Raw genomic sequence first — 18,331 nt, forward strand, 5'->3', positions numbered from 1 at the left:
CAATGTCAAACTCGGCCTACAGCCTGCCTCATAGTTCTCCCTCCAACTCCTTCCATACAACAACTTGTATGTGTATATATATATATATATATATATATATATATAATGCCTTTAACATCATAAAACATCCCAAGGCACTTCACAGGAGCTTTAAACAAAATCAGACACTGAGCCAAATGAGATAATAGGGCAGATGAACAAAAAAATTGGCCAAACAGGTAGGTTTTCGGGAGCGTCTTAAAGGAGCAGAGAGAGGTAGAAAGGTGTAGGAAGGAAATTCCAGAGCTTAGGACCCAGGCAGCTGAAAGCCACCAATGGTAGAGCAAATGAAATCAGGCCAGGGCAAGCAAACTTCAAACTACAATTTAAAAATAAACAGGGCGTTCATATATTAGTAACAACAAGCTTTTTCCACGACTGCCGTAACTCATCTCTTGAGATTGCTTCAACTATCACCACCGGTGACAGACCTGTACCCACCGTGGCCTTCACACCCAAGTTATGCAGCTCATAATACTCTCTCCAGAGAGAACCCCAGTTTGGAAGGACAACATGTATAATGAGGCTGTGGCCAATTTTCATGTTTCAAATGGACAATATGAAGACCTCACCTACCCATAAATACACTGCACTGAAATATCACCGACAACGCAGAGATGCCAGTGGGACAGATATCCCGAGGATTACCAAGCCTCCAGGTTTGCCCTGGAATCTCAGGAGTCGAAAATTAATATCCTGAACACCACTGTGAGAAATATCCAGGAGAAAAACCATAGGGGACGAAGAAATGAGCTTTTTTCAATTTTTTTCCAATTTGACTGAACGCTTTCATTTCATTTCCAGTTATAAAATCGTTGGATATCGAGGAAAATATTATTTTACAGAGCGCAGCAGTTGGAGATGTGAGGTTATGTAATGATACGTCCAGAACTATTAACCCTAGATGTACCACAATACTGCCACACAGCTGAGCCCCATTAGAATTCCTTCCACGGCAATGACCCAATTCATTCTCTGTCTGGCCACAGGGAGACACAATCAACCGAGGTGATAGTAAAATGAAAACTACAGAGACAGTATGCATCTTCCTTTCCACTTGCCCTAAGACAAGACCAACTTGCATTTGTATAGCGTTTTAACATAGTAAAGCATCCCAAGGCGCAGCACAGGAATGTTAGCAAATAAAGTATGACACAGCCACAGAGACATTAGGCAGATGACCAAAAGCTTGATTAAAGAGGTAAGTTTTAAGGAGTGTCTTAAAGGGAGACAGTGAGGGAATTCCAGAGACACACAAGAGGCCAGAATTGGAATAGCATAGAGATCTGAGGGAGGAGATTACAAAGACAGGATGCGGATTTTGGGGGGGCAGGGGGCGGGTCATGAATACAAGGCCATGGAGGGATTTGAAAAGATAGATGAGAATTTTCAAGACTGGTTGTCTTGGAAACTGGCTCCAGTATTCACTGTCAAATGCCTGGCAGCAGGCTGTCCAAACAGCCAGCAATGCTGAGAGAACAGAGGACACAAGCTACGAGAGTAACAAACTGTGTACTGCTATCAGACATCCCTGCTAACTCCCTTCTTAAAATACACGATTGCCTTGTCTGCACCACAGCCCTAAAGAGACTTGAGCAAGACTTAGACAGGTTAAAGGTCACCTTTGAAGATGCCAGTTATTTTGCATTCTAATTACATAATTAATGTCCCAGACAAGAGTGTTGTTTTAACCTGGTGTATCAAGTATAGCTAGACCATTCAGGAGGGAAATCAGGAAGCACTTTTTCCACACAAAGGGTATGGGAAGGCTGGAATTCTCTTCCCTAAAAGATGCCAGAGATCAATTAAAATTTTCAAGACTGGGATCTTTTGATGAGGTAAATGTATTGAGGGATTCATAGCAAAGAAGGGAAAATATAATTGAGGTACAGATCAGCCATGGTTTACTTGTAAGGCCCGAGAGACTCAATGACCTAGTCCTTACCTAATGCTCCTCCACAGTCGAATACCCTTCCAAAAGTCATAGTAAAGGCTCTGAACAGCCAACTTGGGTACTAAAGAGCTTTGGTACAGAATCATACCCTCAAGAAGAGTTAACATCTTTGGTCCTATTCTGTGCTATCACCATTCTCCAAAGGCTTTTATTCTTGAATCCCTTTACACAGTGACAGTAAGTATCAAAGAATCACTGGAATTAACCTTCCTTTGTCTGAAATTGATAATGCAACTGCCCAGCTAACATTGGAGGAGCAATAATTGGAAATGCAAGGTATGAATTTTAAATGTGCGCCCAATTTAATCCCCATGTATAGACCTTCATCACTATAAACTCATTAGTGCATTTGAAAGCTAGTAATCATTGTTCATCTTGCTTCGAGAAGCCTGGTATCTTTGGGCAATTATCATCAGCACTCTGCTTCATTATAGGTGGTGACAGCCTGGATAGCAACAACAACTGGCACTTGCACAGAGGTAAATTTCAAGGAGTGTCTTAAAGGAGGAGAGAGAGGAGTGAGGTAGATAGGAGATTCCAGAATTTAGGGCCAAGGCACATTATACACCCAACAGTGGGGTACATTGTTCAATTTTGTTTACATTATCACTACAATTCCAATCCCCACATCCTTTCATTAGCAGCCCCTCTCGCCAAGTAAAATAAAAGTATTCCACCTGCAAGGTAACTGCATTCACTTCCTGACTCACATACATGTTGGTAGCAAATTACAGTCAAAACAAAAATGTAGCCTATTTATTTTATATACATGCATGTTTAAGATAGAGGCTATTAGATATTGAATTAAAATGCTATGCTGACCCTCAAAAAGCTAGAATTATAGCAGTCCTAATAACATTAGCACAGTCTAATTACCCCTTTTACTGAAGCAATCCTACAATGGCACTATTGTGAAAGGAATCTGATCAATGAGGCAGTAACATTCAATCAATTAGACAGAAGGACTTTATTGGCCCAGGAAGCTACCACTTGAGCCTCTTTGTTTTGTAACTTTCCTTCAGCACAATGGCTTAATTGGCAGATGTGCTGACAGACACGTCAGCTTTAGCTTCAGGTTTTAAACAGAGAGAAAGTTAGCAGCGCAGTGCACTGCACACCCTTGGGATAAGAAAGCTAACAACTAGTTAAGGTGGAACATCTTCTGGTGTCCCCACATTTGGACAATATAGTTTATTTTGTGGGTACAGCTTGTTAGATGAAAAGCTTTACTATACGACTGCAATATTGCATTATTATTATATGACATGTCCCTTACAACCTCTTACAGAATAGATATTTTGTACTCATTTAGTAAACAGTTGTATTACTGTAGTACATACATTTTTATAAAATAATAGAGCCGGACTTCAGGGGAATGATGTGGTGTATTGAAGGGGTTGAGTCAGAAACCGAAAACAAGCAGAGACTGCCCCAATGTTAACAGGTAAGAACTCAGTATGTAAAACAGGGGTGCCTGATTTGCACTCAAGTGACCAAGCAGATCTGAAATGCAGTCCATGGTCTGAGCTTAAATCAGCAAGGCCCAGCCCAAGTAACAGTAAGGGCGCTATAATGGACTTGTGTCTTTGGGTTAATGGGAATGGTGAGGAGAGCGACGAAAGCCAGGAGGAGAAATTAATCAAAGTTTCTACTTCCCAGTTGTTGCAATATCAACAACAACTTGCATTTATATAGCATCTTTAACAAAGTAAAAACGCCCCAAAGAGCTTCACACTTCACTCTCCCCAACGTTAGCTCTGAGCAAAAAGGTTAAATCTATACCCAGACAAAATGCTCTCTGATCTGAAAACTGTCCCCTTACATATGTCATGTACGAGTTAACATGTTTAGAATGAACATGAATCGCTAATGCCAATATATTGTTCATGGAGATCTCAAGAATTGGCCACCAATTTCTCCGATCTCTTCCCAAAGGTTGAAAAGTACCACACCATCACACTTGTGCATACAGGCTAAAACTATTTGAATCAGATTTATTCACTGTTTAAATAATGTACTGATGCCAAATATCACAGCAAGATACCAAACCAGAATATTTAAAATATATTAGAATTGGTCATACCATTTTTTAGAATACTAATTTCTTAACACAGCCAACAATACATGAAAGAATGGGGTTTGTCTCTGATTGATCTTCCAAACCATGTGAAACTCTAAGCTGATTGAATTTCTTGCCAGAACTAAAAATTAGGGAAGATTTCCCCAATACTTTTTATCTAGAGTCTCGAAAGTCAGAGGTGTTGATCATGAAATCAAGGACACAAGAGTTGGAATTATTGGATAGAATGTTTGCAAATATTTGCAATGTACGGACTCCATGAACCTATTCCTGCTTTGACAATATACAAGGGAATTTGCATGCAGAACAAATCCCTTGTATCCTGAAATGTATCCACCACGATCAGCATGGCCCAGTCCAAGAAACAACTGACCTCATGTCCTCCATTCTCAATTCTGGTAAAGGAAGAACACTTTCCATTTCCCTCCAGCTACATCAAAACTGCATAAACTGTTGTCACACCAGTGACCTCCACTGGGAAGTGTTTAAGTCTGGGCATTGACTGAGAACAGGATATGGTTTGGCTGTAATGTCAGGCATGGAAAAACAGCTTGCAAGCCATCACCATCTAACGTGAAACCTGGCCAATGGCCTCTCAGGTGAAGTATTGGGAGGGTCAAAGAGTAGAGACAAGGCAAGAGAGAAAGGTATTAATATGGGAAATGATAAACAGACAGTGACAGGAAGGGACAGAGAGTACAAAACTAACAGTAAATCAGCAGGTAAGCTAGAGATTACAAAAATATTAAAAGTATAAAACTGGAGGCTCTGCATCTGAATGCACATAGCATTCGAAACAAAACAGATGAACCGATAGCACAAACAGAAATAAATAAGTATGATCTGATAGCCATTACAGAGATTTGACTGCAGGATGACAGATTGGGACCTGAATATTGAAGGGTATATGAAATTTAGGAAGGACAGGAAGTTAGGAAAAGGTGGAGGGGTGACTCTGTTAATTAATAATGGTATTAGCGCAAGAGAGAGGGATGACCCAAGTTCAGGACACCAGGGTATAGCAGCAGTTTGGGTCGAGATGAGAAATGATAAAGGCAAGAAGTCACTTGTGGGAGTGGTGTTACGGCCCCCTAACAGTAACCACATGGTAGGATGGAATATAAAGGAAGAATAAAGGGGGCTTGTCAGAAAGGTACAGCGATAATCATGGGGGATGTTAAACAACATATAGACTGGAAAGATCAGACAGGCAAAGGTAGCCTAATTGAGGAGTTCATAGAATGTTTTCAGAATAGTTTCTTAGAACAGCACGTTCTGGAGCCAGAGAGCATGCCAAACTAGACCTGGTACTGTGCAATGAGATACGATTAATTCATGAGCTCATAGTTAAGGCGCCCTGAGGCAGCAGCAATCATCTGATTGAATTTTACATTCAGTTTGAGGGAGAGAAGTGTGGGTCTAAGACTAGTATTTTAAACATAAATAAGGGTAATTATGCGGGCATGAAAGCACAGCTAGCTAAAGTGAACTGTCAAATTAGGTTAAGGGATAGGCCAATAGGGATGCAGTGGCAGACATTTAAGGGGATATTTCAGAATACACAGAATAGATACATTCCAACGAGAAAGAAAAATTCCAAGGGAAGGACCCACTATCCATGTTTAACTAAAAAAGTTAAAGCTAGTATCAAACTTAAAGAAAAAGCATACAATTGCGCAAAGATGGGTGACAGGTCAGAAGATTGGACAGAATATGAAAAACAGCAAAGAATGACTAAAAGATTAATAAGGAGGGAAAAATTAGAGTACGAGAGAAAGCTGGCTAAAAATATAAAAACAGATAATAAGAGTTTCTATAGATATCTAAAAAAGAAAAAAAAGAGTTAACAAAGTGAGCATTGTTCCTATAAGAGCTCAGGGTATTGGGGGTAATGTGTTGGCATGGATTGAGGATTGGCTAACACACAGAAGGCAGAGAGTCGGGATTAATGGGTCTTTTTCAGGTTGGAAAGCCGTAACTAGTGGGGTACCACAAGGATCGGTCCTAGAAACTCAACTATTTACTATCTATATTAATGACTTGGAGGAAGGGACAGAGTGTAGTGTATCCAAATTTGCCGACGATACAAAAATAGGTGGGAAGGCATGTTGTGACGAGGACACATAAGAATCTGCACAGGGATATAGACAGGTTAAGTGAGTGGGCAAAAACTTGGCAGATGAAGTTCATGTGGGAAAGTGTGAGGTCATCCAGTTTGGTAGGAAGAATAAAAAGGCAGATGATTATTTAGATGGAGAAAGACTACAAAATACTGCAGTACAGAGGGATCTGGGTGTTCTTGTACATGAAACACAAAAGGTTAGCATGCAGGTGCAGCAAGTAATTAGGAAGGCAAATGGAATTTTGGCCTTTATTGCTAGGGAGTTAGAGTTTAAAAATAGGGAAGTCTTGTTACAACTGTACAGGGTGTTGGTGAGGCCACACCTGGAGTACTGCGTACAGCTTTGGTCCATGTATTTAAAAAAGGATACACTAGCATTTGAAGGCAGTTCAGTAAAGGTTCACTAGGCTGATTCCTGGAATGGAGGGGTTATCTTATCAAGAACAGCTAAACAGATTAGGCCTTTATTCATTGGAGTTTAGAAGAATGAGGGGTGATCTTATTGAAACACATAAGATTTTAAGGGGGCTTGACAGGATAGATGTTGAGAATATGTTTCCACTGGTGGGGGAAATCTCGAACTAGAGGACATAATTACAGAATAAGGGGGCACACATTTAAAACTGAGATGCGAAGGAATTTCTTCTCTCTGAGGTAGAGAATTCCAGAGATTCACCACCCTCAGAGTTGTGGAGGTTAGGTCACTAAATGTATTTAAGGAGGAGGTAGACAGATTTTTGAAATCTTGGGGAGTCGAGAGTTATGCGGAGCAGACCCGAAAGAGGAGGTGAGTCCTGGGACTGATCAGCCATGATCTTACTGAATGGCGGGGCAGGCTTGAGGGGCTGAATGGCCTACTCCTGCTCTTATTTCTTAGGTTAGGTTCTTATAGAAAGTGATTCTGGGGAATTAATAATGGAAAATAAGGAGATGGCAGATGAACTGAACAGATATTTTGTATTGCTCTTCACTATAGAGGATACAAGTAACATTCCAGAAATAACTAAGTCAGGAAATAGAAGGGAGGGAAGAACTCAAGGAAATTACAATCACCAGGGAAGTGGTCATGAGCAAATTGTTGAAGCTGTGGGCTGATGGACTTCATCCTAGGGTGTTAAAAGAAGTGGCTAGTGAGATAGTTGATGCGTTGGTTTTAATTTTCCCCAAAATTACCTAGATTCAGGGAACATTCTATTAGATTGAAAAATAGCCAATGTAACTCCTTTATTCAAAAAGAGAGGGAGACAGAAAGCAGGAAACTACAGGCCAGTTAGCTTAACATCAGTCATAGGGAAAATGTTAGAAGCTATTATTAAAGACATTATAGCAGGGCACTTAGAAAAATTCAAAGTAATCAGGCAGAGTCAACATTGTTTTGTGAAACGGATATCCCGTTTTCCCAATTTATTGGAGTTCTTTGAAGAAGTAATATGTGCTGTGGATAAAGGGAAACCAGTGGATGTATTGTACTTAGATTTCCAGAAGGCATTTGATGAGGTGGCACATCAAAGATTATTGTGGAAAATAAAAGCTCATGGTGTAGGGGTAACATATTAGCTAGCTAACATGAAACAGAGTAGACATAATTGGGTCATTTTCTGGTTGGCAAGAGGCAATGAGTGGTGTGCCACAGGGATTGGTGCTGGGGCATCAACCTTTTACAATTTATATAAATGAATTGCATGAAGGAACTGAAGGTATGGTTGCTAAATTTGCTGATGACACAAAGATAGGTAGGAAAGCAAGTCGTGAAGAGGACATAAGGAGGCTCCAAAGGGATAGATAGTTAAGCGAGTGAGCAAAGATCTGGCAAATGGAGTATAATGTGGGAAAATGTGAAATTGTCCATTTTGGCAGGAAGAATAAAAAAGCATATTATCTAAATGGTGAGAAATTGCAGAGCTCGGAGATGCAGAGGGATCTGGGTGTCCTAGTGCATGAATTGCAAAACGTTAGTATGCAAGTACAGCAAGTAATTAGGAAAGTTAATCGAATGTTCTTGTTTTTTGCGAGGGGAATTGAATACAAAAGTAGGGAGGTTATGCTTCAGTTATATAGGGCATTGGTGAGACCACATCTGGAGTACTGTGTTCAATATTGGTCTCCTTATTTAAGGAAGGATATAAATGCGTTGGAAGCAGTTCAGAGAAGGTTTACTAGACTAATACCTGGAATGGGAGGGCTGTCTTAGGAGGAAAGGGTGGACAGGCTAGGCTTGTATCCGCCCGTGACACCATACCCCCCAAACTGCACCCGTGACACCAGCAACGGCTTCAAGAGAGCAGGGGAGAATCACTGAGAAAAATTGGTGAGTGCCCAACAGTCACTGGGGTGATTTCACCCAGTTATACTGAACTTCCTTCCATCACTGCCAATTCCTTCTATCTCAGACAAATATATGGGGCCTTGAATCTTTCGTTTGGGAAGAGAAGAGGCGGTGAGTCAAAAATGGAATCATTAATCCCCACCCTACAAGCAGTGACCAGAGAGCTTTACAGATTCCCAGCTGTTCTTGTAGCCAGGAATATAGTGGAAGGATGTTGTATGTGGGAGAGAGTAGCAGTTACCATCCAGTGAAGATAATAATTCTGTCTGGGAAGAACTTGGCACAGTAAATGTTTTAGCGGCTTTTAAAGATCATTATTGAAGTAACTGCTTTTCAGGGGAAAGAAAATCACAGGATAAATCAAACAGTCCCGGTCCCATTCCATCTCCTCCTCCCTGACCCCAGCCCATCACATCTTTTTATCTGACCCGCAACCCTGACCCCATCCCCCTCCCCCCACCACTGACCCTGCCCCATCCCCCAAACCCCTGACCCTCCCCATCTCATCCGCCCCCACCATTGACCCTGCCCCATCACATCCCCCCCCACCACCACCACCGGCCCTGCCCCATCACATCCCCCCACCAACGGCCCTGCCCCATCCCATCCCCCACCACCACCGACCCCGCCCCATCCCATGCGCCCCTCACCACTGACCCTGCCCCATCCTATCCCCCTCCCCCCACCACTGACCCTGCCCCATCCCCCAAACCCCTGACCCTCCCCATCTCATCCGCCCCCACCATTGACCCTGCCCCATCACATCCCCCCCACCACCGAACCTGCCCCATCCCATCCGCCCCCACCATTGACCCTGCTCCATCACAACCCCCCCACCACCGACCCTGCCCCATCACATCCCCCCCACCACCGACCCTGCCGCATCACATCCCCCCCCACCCACCACCACTGGCCCTGCCCCATCACATCCCCCCCCCCACAACCACCGACACTGCCCCATCCCATCCCCCTCCCCCCACCACTGACCCTGCCCCATCACATCCCCCCCACCACCGACCCTGCCCCATCACAACCCCGCCACCACTGACCCTGCCCCATCCTATCCCCCCACCACCACCAACCCTGCCCCATCACATCCCCGCCACCACTGACCCTGCCCCATCCCATCCGCCCCCACCATTGACCCTGCCCCATCACATCCGCCCCCACCATTGACCCTGCCCCATCACATCCCCCCCACCACTGACCCTGCCCCATCCCATCCCCCACCCACCACTAACCCTGCCCCATCCCATCCCCCACCCACCACTAACCCTGCCCCATCCCACCCCCAACCCTGCCCCATCCCACCCCCCCCCACCACTGACCCTGCCCCATCCCATCCCCCCCCCACCACTAACTCTGCCCCATCCCACCCCCAACCCTGCCCCATCCCACCCCCCCCCCACCACTGACCCTGCCCCATCCCATCCCCCAGCTCCCCACCACTGTTGCCCCCAGCAATCCCAGAAACCCACTGTTCAGGCTACTGTTGGGGACAGGTTTTCCCTCAGCCTGGTTTGTGGTTGCAGGAAGCCGATTGCTTCATGACCATTAATATTCACCAGACTCCACTCGCAGACTGGAACAGAATTTCATCACCCAAGTAAAGCCACTGACTTTCAACTCTGACACAATGCTAAATTCCCACATCTATGTGACAACAGATTCGACCCAAATCTCATTATTGAAGCTCCAGAAGCCACCAAGAGTCCTTCTCACCCCACACAGCACATATAAAAGCAGAACCACCCACAACACGCCTCACACCAGGCTCCAAACACACAGGGCACAGACCTTTTTTAATGCATTCTTGGGATGTAGGCATCGCTGGCAAGGCTGACATGTATTGCCCATCCCTAACTTCCCTGGAGGTGGTGGTGATGATGGTGCGCTGCCTCCTTCTTGAATATTGGTCACTGGAAGGTTGTCCTGTGAGGTAATCCAACACTGAAGCAGGAGGGCCAAGTGTGATTGGACCATGTGGGTAAGGGATCCTGGCCTGCATCACCACAGCACTCCAGGCTCGAGAGGATTTGCCAAAGGGAGCAGCACGGATGGACTCAACGGTTGGGGAGAAACTGCCAAATAGAGTGACAAGAGGACGGAAATAAAAGGGGGAGGAATTTCAACAAAGTAGGGCGCACTCTCCAAATTAGCAGCACGTTGCTGACAACAGACTGTGATCAACAAGGCCTCACCAAACGCTGAGACAAACCACCTTCAATAGTTTTGACAGGAAAACCTACAGTTGAAGAGGCAACACTGCAGAGAAAATTATGAAGATTCCCCAGAGACGGCATAAATTTTTAATTCCCCCATCCTGCAATCAAAAGGTTACTCGCACCAACATGACAATGGTTACACGAAAAAGCGATCATGATGTCAGGCATTTAGCATTAAAGACTCATACTCACATCAGTGTCTGGTCCTTTATCTGCTCCCGGACAGGAGAAGGTAACAAACTCGTGACACCTCTTGTGCACCACAAAGCAGCAAACTGAATAAGAGAAGCAAAAAAAAAAATAGAGACAAGCGTTAAAATTCTTTTATAAACAGGTCCCCACGAGAAGGATGTGAGCAACAGCAAAATGATCACAAAAGCAGCACCCAGGACTAGGCCAGACAAAAGGGGGCAGGAAGCAGTCAAAAAACAGGATCGGACTTTGCTGAGGTGCCAATTCACCCCCAACTGTTGAACAGCCTGTCCGCCACTCTCCCATCTCAGCTCACACATGAACGGGTGCTTGATGAGAGCACAGGAAGTCTTGCTGTTCCCAGTGGAACCATAGGCCCCAATGCAAGTGAGTGCTTTCAGGAAGAAGGTGGAGGAGAAAGACATGGAGGGAATGTCAGGTTTCCTCGTGGCTCAGCACGGTCCTAGGCTGTGTTTAATGTCTCTCCCCTTCCTACCATGACCCTGATCTTTTGTTTCTTCATTTGTACTATTACCAGCTCCTTTTGCCTTGCACCATCCTTTTTGTCTCATGCCCTCCACCTTAAGACAGACCCTCCCTTTTATTATTCCCCTTTTCCCTACCTTGCTTAAAGTCTGTTACTTTTCCATTTTCTCCAGTTCTGACAAAAGGTCACCAACCTGAAACATTAACTCTGCTTCTCTCTTGACCAATGCTGTTGCCTGATCTGAGGATTTTCAGCACTTACTGTTTTTATTTATCTTATAAAAGTGCAAATTTTTCTATTCATGATGTTGGTTGTGGCTGTTGGAATTGAGAATCATCTCACAGCCTTCACCAGGCCAAATCACCAAGGCCTACGGAAACACCTCCTTCACCCTTCCTGTTCTCCAATATTTAAATTGAAGCTTAGCCACCACCAAACCATAACTTCTCGACTGACCTATAAATCATAAGAAATAGGAGGAGTAGGCCATTCGGCCCCTCGAGCCTGCTTCGCCATTCAATGAGATCATGATTGTGGCCTCAACTCCACTTTCCTGCCCGCCCAGCACAACCCTTGACCTCTTTGTAGATCAAAAGTCTGTAAGTCAGCCTTGAATATATTTAATGACTCAGCCTCCACTGCTCTCTAGGGCAGAGAATTCCAAAGATTAACGACCGTCAGAGAAGAAATTCCTCCTCATTCCCATCTTAAATGGGAGACCCCTTATTTTTAAACTGCACCCCATGTTCTAGATTCCCCCACAAGGGGAAACATCCTCTCAGCCTCTACCCTGTCAAGCCCCCTCAGAATCTTATATCTTTCAATAAGATCAGTTCTCATTCTTCTAAACTCCAATGAGTATAGGCCCAACCTGTCAATCTTTCCTCATAAGACAACCACTTCATCCCAGGAATCAACCTCGTGACCTTCTCTGAACTGCCAGCAATGCAAGTATATCCCTCCTTAAGGAAGGAAACCAAAACTGTACACAGTACTCTAGGTGCAGTGTCACCAATGCCCTGTACAGTTGTGGCAAGACTTCCCTACTTTTATACTCCATCCCCCTTGCAATAAAGGTCAACATTCCATTTGCCTTTCTAATTACTTGCTGGCTGTATCTGCATGCTAACATTTTGTGATTCATGTACAAGGACAGCCAGACCTCAGCTTCACTCCCAATCAAACTTAGCCACAGCCTGTACTGTTGGCTCTGGCCCATTCACTAGGGATTTACTCAATTATAAAGAGAAACACACACACACAAACACAAAAAGTGTCTTATTAAAAATGAACACCATTTTATTTTAAAAAAAAAGGAAGTGCAGTTCATGGATAATTTTCTGTGAATCACAGATACCATCCAAGAGTTTGACCTGACAGTAAATCACATAGCTATAGAACCTCCCTTTCAGATCGAACATACCAGGGCAGTTGGTGCAGTGCACTGTACTGGGTGCTTTAGATCATTGGGTCCAATCACAACCTGAAGCTCGCACTCCTGCTGTCATGGTTAAACTGTCAGAAAAGTGTTGCAATCTATAATTGACAGTCAGCTTTATAAATGCAATAAGCTGTTAACTACTCATCTGCGATGCTGAATTTGCACCTTAGTCAACATTGTACTTCCAACAGGCCAGCAACAAACTGCACCTATCTCAATGTGCCCATTGTGTATCCCGTGTCACATCCATTGCTGCTAAATGCACACATCAACTAAACTCTCCAACACTTGAACATCTGTTGGCATGTTTCTCCAGCGCTCCACGACAGCCCGAATGAAGGGAGTCCTGATTCTTCGAAGATGCTGCAGTCAGTCGATTGGTGCTAGACTTGGGGCACTACAACTGTAAACCAGCCCAGAAACCTCTTTGCCATGTTGTAAATCCACTAACTATCTTCGACCTGGCTGTTAACAGCTCAACTGTCTCACAGCAAAAAGTCACGTTTTCATGGAACACCAAGTCACTTCGAAAGCTATGAAGTGAGGTGAGAGTGACTGCCCTTGATATCAAGGCAGCATTTGACAGAGTATGGCATCAAGGAGCCCTAGCAAAACTGAAGTCAATGGGAATCAGGGGGAAAAGATCCCCACTGGCTGGAGTCGTACCGAGCACCCAGGAAGATGGCTGTGGTTGTTGGAGGTCAATCATCTCAGTCCCAGGCCATCAGTGCAGGGGTTCCTCAGGGTAGTGTCCTAGGCCCAACCATCTTCAGCTGCTTCATCAATGACCTTCCCTCAATCATAAGGTCAGAAGTGGGGATGTTCACTGATGGTTGTACATTGTTCAATACCATTCGCGACTCCTCAGATACAGCAAGAGCAAGACGACATTCAGGCTTGAGCTGGTAAGTGGCAAGTAACATTCATGCCACAAAAGAGCCAGGCAATGACCATCTCCCCTTGGCATTCAACGGCATTAGCATCGTTGAATCCCTCACTATCAACAGCCTGGGGGCCATCGTTGACCAGAAACTGAGCTGGACCAGCCACATAAATACTATGGCTACAAAAGCAGGTCAGAGGCAGGGATTTCTGTGGCGAATAACTCACCTCCTGACTCCCCAAAGCCTGCACTATCTACTAGGCACAAGTCAGATATGTGTTGGAATACTCTCCACTTGCCTGGATGGGTGCAGCTGCAACAACACTCAAGAACATCGACACCATCTAGGACAAAGCAGCCCACTTGATTGGCACCCCATCCACAAACATTCACTCCCTCCACCACTGCGCACAGTGGCAGCAGCGTGTACCATCTACAAGATGCACTGCAGCAACTCACCAAGGCTCCTTTGACAGCACCTTCCAAACCCATGACCTCTACCACCTAGAAGGACTCCCTCCCTAACAGCACTGTGGGTGTTCCCACACCAGATGGACTGCACTGATCAACTTCTCAAGGACAATTAGGGATGGGTACCAAATGCTGGCCTCGCCAGTGACGCCCACATCCCATGAAACGAATAAAAAAACCCTCACTCTTCATTTCCCCCATGGTGGGGTCTTTGAACTGGTGCTTATGACAGGTAACGCATACGCTGTGAAATCCTAGTGACCATTCCATGCAGCTCCTGAGTGTTACTGTCATTAGCTCTGGATTCTCGGAGGCTGGAGGCAGATCTGTTACCAGAGTTACCTAGCACTGGGCTGCGCAGACCATATCGAACGGTCTTGTTGGGTACTGTGTTCCTCAATTTGAATGATTAAAAAATTTTTTTTAATGTTCTGATGAAAGGTCACTGACCTGAAAGATTAACTCTGTTTCTCTTCACAGATGCTGTTGAGTATTTTCCAGCATTTTCTGTTTTTATTTCAGATTTCCAGCATCCGCAGCATTTTGCTTTTAATATTAAAGACTTGTAAGCTGATTTGAATCGCTCCAACACTGGCGGCCGTGCCTTCAACTGCCAAGGCCCTAAAGTCTGGAATCCCCTCCAGCAACCTCTCCATCTCGCACTCCTCCTTTAAGTCAATCCACAAAGCCTACCTCCCTATCCAAGCTTTTGCTCATCTGTCCCAATATCTCCATGTGGCTCACTGTCAAAATTTGTTTGATAATTACTCCTGTGAAGCACCTTGGGACATTTTACCACTTTAAAAGGTGCTATATAAATGCACGCTGTTGTTTTTATGTTGCTGGCAGCACTTAGAGCTCACTGAAACAAAACCAGCTCATGAAAAAGCAATTGTAGTGAAAGCTTCAGCATGAGTCAGAAACCATTACTTTTAATGAAACAAGGAACTAGTTAAATTTAATTACTATAGACATATTATGTTTCTGCTATTATTGCCCATTTACTATTGAATAAACTTGTTTGGGCTTTAAAGTGGGAAATACTTTTTTGTGTGTTACTCTGCTACTTTTGAGAGAAGAAAGATCCCGTGGAGGAACAGAACAGAACCATCTTTACATTGAGGACACCCACCATCGTGTTGCGTGGCACAACCACCGCGCTAAATGGGATAGATTGCGAACAGATCTAGCAACACAAAACTGGGCATCCATGAGGCGCTGTGGGCCATCAGCAGCAGCAGCAGAAATGTATTCAACCACAATCTGTAACCTCATGGCCCGGCATATCCCCCACTCTACCATTACCATCAAGCCAGGTGACCAACTCTGGTTCAAAAAAGAGTGCAGGAGGGCATGCCAGGACCAGCACCAGGCACACCTAAAAATTAGGTGTCAACCTGGTGAAGCTACAACATAGGACAGGGCTAAGCTATCCCACAACCAACGGATCAGATCAAAGCTCTGCAGGCCTGCCACATCCAGCCATGAATGGTGGTGGACAATTAAACAACTAACAGGAGGGGGAGGCTCCAAAAATATCCCCATCCTCAACGGTGGGGGAGCTCAGCACATCAGTGCAAAAGATAAGGCTGAAGTATTTGCAACAATCTTCAGCCACAAGTGCTGAGTTGATGATCCATCTCGGCCTCTTCCTGAGGTCCCCAGCATCACAGATGCCAATCCGATTCACTCCATGTGATATCAAGAAACGACTGAAGGCACTGGATACTGCAAAGGCTATGGGCCCTGACAATATTCCGGCAATAGTACTGAAGACCTGTGCTCCTGAACTAGCTGCGCCCCTAGCCAAGCTGTTCCAGGACAGCTACAACACTGGCATCTACCCAGCATTATAGAAAATTACCCAGGTGTGTCCTGTCCACAAAAAGCTGGACAAATCCATCCCAGCCAATTACCGCCCCATCAGTCTACTCTCAATCATATAGGAAGGAGTCACGACAGTGCTGTCAAGCGGCACTTGCTCACCGGTTCACTGACACTCCGTTTGGATTCCGCCAGGACCACTCAGCTCCTGACCTCATTACAACATGGAAAAAAAGAGCTGAACTCCAGAAGTGAGGTGAGAGTGACTGCCCTTGATATCAAGGCAGCATTTGACTGAGTATGGCATCAAGGAGCCTGAGCAAAACTGAAGTCAATGGGAATCAGGGGGAAAACTCCCTGCTGGTTAGAGTCATCACCCAGCACAAAGGAAGATGGTTGTGGTTGTTGGAGGCCAATCATCTCAGTCCTAGCACATCACTGCAGGAGTTCCTCAGGCTAGTGTCCGAGACCCAACCATCTTCAGCTGCTTCATCAGACCTTCTTTCAATGATAAGGTCAGAAGTGGGGATGTTCGCTGATGATTGCATAATGTTCAGCACCATTCGGGACTCCTCAGATACTGAGGCAGCCCATGTCCATATGCAGCAAGAACTGGACAACATCCAGGCTTGGGCCGATAAGTGGCAAGTAACATTCGTGCCACACAAGTGCCAGGCAATGACCATCTCCAACAAGAGAGAATCTAACTATCTCCCCTTGACGTTCAATGGCATTACCATCGCTGAATCCCCCACTATCAACCTTCTCGAGGTTACCATTGACCAGAAACTGAACTGGACCAGCCACATAAATACTGTGGCTACAAGAGCAGGTCAGAGGCTGGGAATTCTGTGTGACTAACTCACCTCCTGTCTCCCCAATTCTTGTCCACCATCTACAAGGTACAAGGCAGGAGTGTGATGGAATACTCTCCACTTGCCTGGATGAGTACAGCTGCAACAACACTCCAGCTCGACTCCATCCAGCACAAAGCAGCCCGCTTGGTTGACACCCTATCCAGCACTTTAAACATTCACTCTCTTCACCACCGATACACAGTGGCAGCAGTGTGTGTGTACCATCTACAAGATGCACTGCAGCAATTCACCAAGGTTCCTTAGACAGCACCTTCCAAACCTGCAATCTCTACCACCTGGAAGGACAAGGGCAGCAGATGCATGGGAGCACCACAAGTTCAAGATGTAAGTTCCCCTCAAAGCCAACAACATCCTGACTTGGAACTATATCGCCGTTCCTTCACGGTCGCTGGGTCAAAATCCTGGAACTCCCTTCCTAAGTGTACCTACATCCCAAGGACAGCAGCTGTTTAAGAAGGCAACTCACCACCACCTTCTCAAGGGCAATAAGTGCTGGCCTGACATATCCTATGAATGAATAATAAAAAAAAACTTAAGCTTGGTTACTTTGAAACCCAAGGTGCGAGGTAATAAACTAAACCCTCCCTGCCTCCAATTCCCTCCCTTTCAGCCCACCCCCCACAATAAAAACAAAAAGCCTGCAAATTCATAACTAAATACCTCTACTGAAAAGCTCAAGCATGGTTACCAAAGACTATAACGGGGCTTGTTTCATGCTTCCAGTTAGAGGCCTTTAAATTAAAGGACACGAATTAATCTGTTTGCGCTTGGATGGAATGACTTTGATAAGTGCTCTTTTGGGAAAGATCAATTTTAATCTCCCAGTAACATGTTTCTTCCCAAAAAGAAACTAAAGATGCAATACCCGAGGCCATCTCAGTAACTCCTGGGCAACGAAGATTGGCAGTCAAGCTCAGTGCCCTCCGTATTCAACATCTGTCCACCTCATCCCTTACTAATTGGATCCCATGTATAAATCAGAGACTGAAAATAAGATTAGGCACAAATTGCTGTATTTAAAAACAAGAGGCCTGCTTAGTTCCAGAGAGTTTTAAATTATCCCCCTTATTTGTTTTAGAGTGCGCAGCTAATCCCATTGCTGATCGGCTTCCAAAAGGGTTTCTTGGTGAAAGTGATGACAGTTAGGGCAGCACATGTAAAGTCTGATTGAAATACCTTTGCCTCTGGGAGAACTCGATTTGTATCTGAAAAAAATCTGCGTCTCATTAAACTTTCACCATTTCGTGCAATATCTTAATCAAGCAGTCATTCATCACCCACAACCTTCCACCGTCGCTATTTCCCCTCAAAGGGGAAATATTTAATGATTGTAGTAAATCTGCTTTAGCCTCTTTGGAGAGGCTAATGCTGCAATCATTAAAATATATTCAGGAGAATTTCCAAACAGT

The 18,331-nt window shown here is 44.8% G+C and overlaps 1 protein-coding gene across 1 annotated transcript in view; it reads right to left on the reverse strand.

Annotated features, from left to right (window-relative positions):
* The window catches only part of LOC137384441 (protein kinase C alpha type), a 358,799-nt gene that overhangs the window by 193,936 nt on the left and 146,532 nt on the right, over positions 1–18,331 (reverse strand). The window contains exon 3 of the mRNA XM_068058500.1: positions 10,939–11,021. Coding sequence (XP_067914601.1) covers positions 10,939–11,021 — 83 coding nt within the window. The remainder of the gene's footprint in view (positions 1–10,938; positions 11,022–18,331) is intronic.

This window comes from Heterodontus francisci, chromosome 26 (genome assembly GCF_036365525.1).
Source record: "Heterodontus francisci isolate sHetFra1 chromosome 26, sHetFra1.hap1, whole genome shotgun sequence".
Classification (NCBI taxonomy): domain Eukaryota; kingdom Metazoa; phylum Chordata; class Chondrichthyes; order Heterodontiformes; family Heterodontidae; genus Heterodontus; species Heterodontus francisci.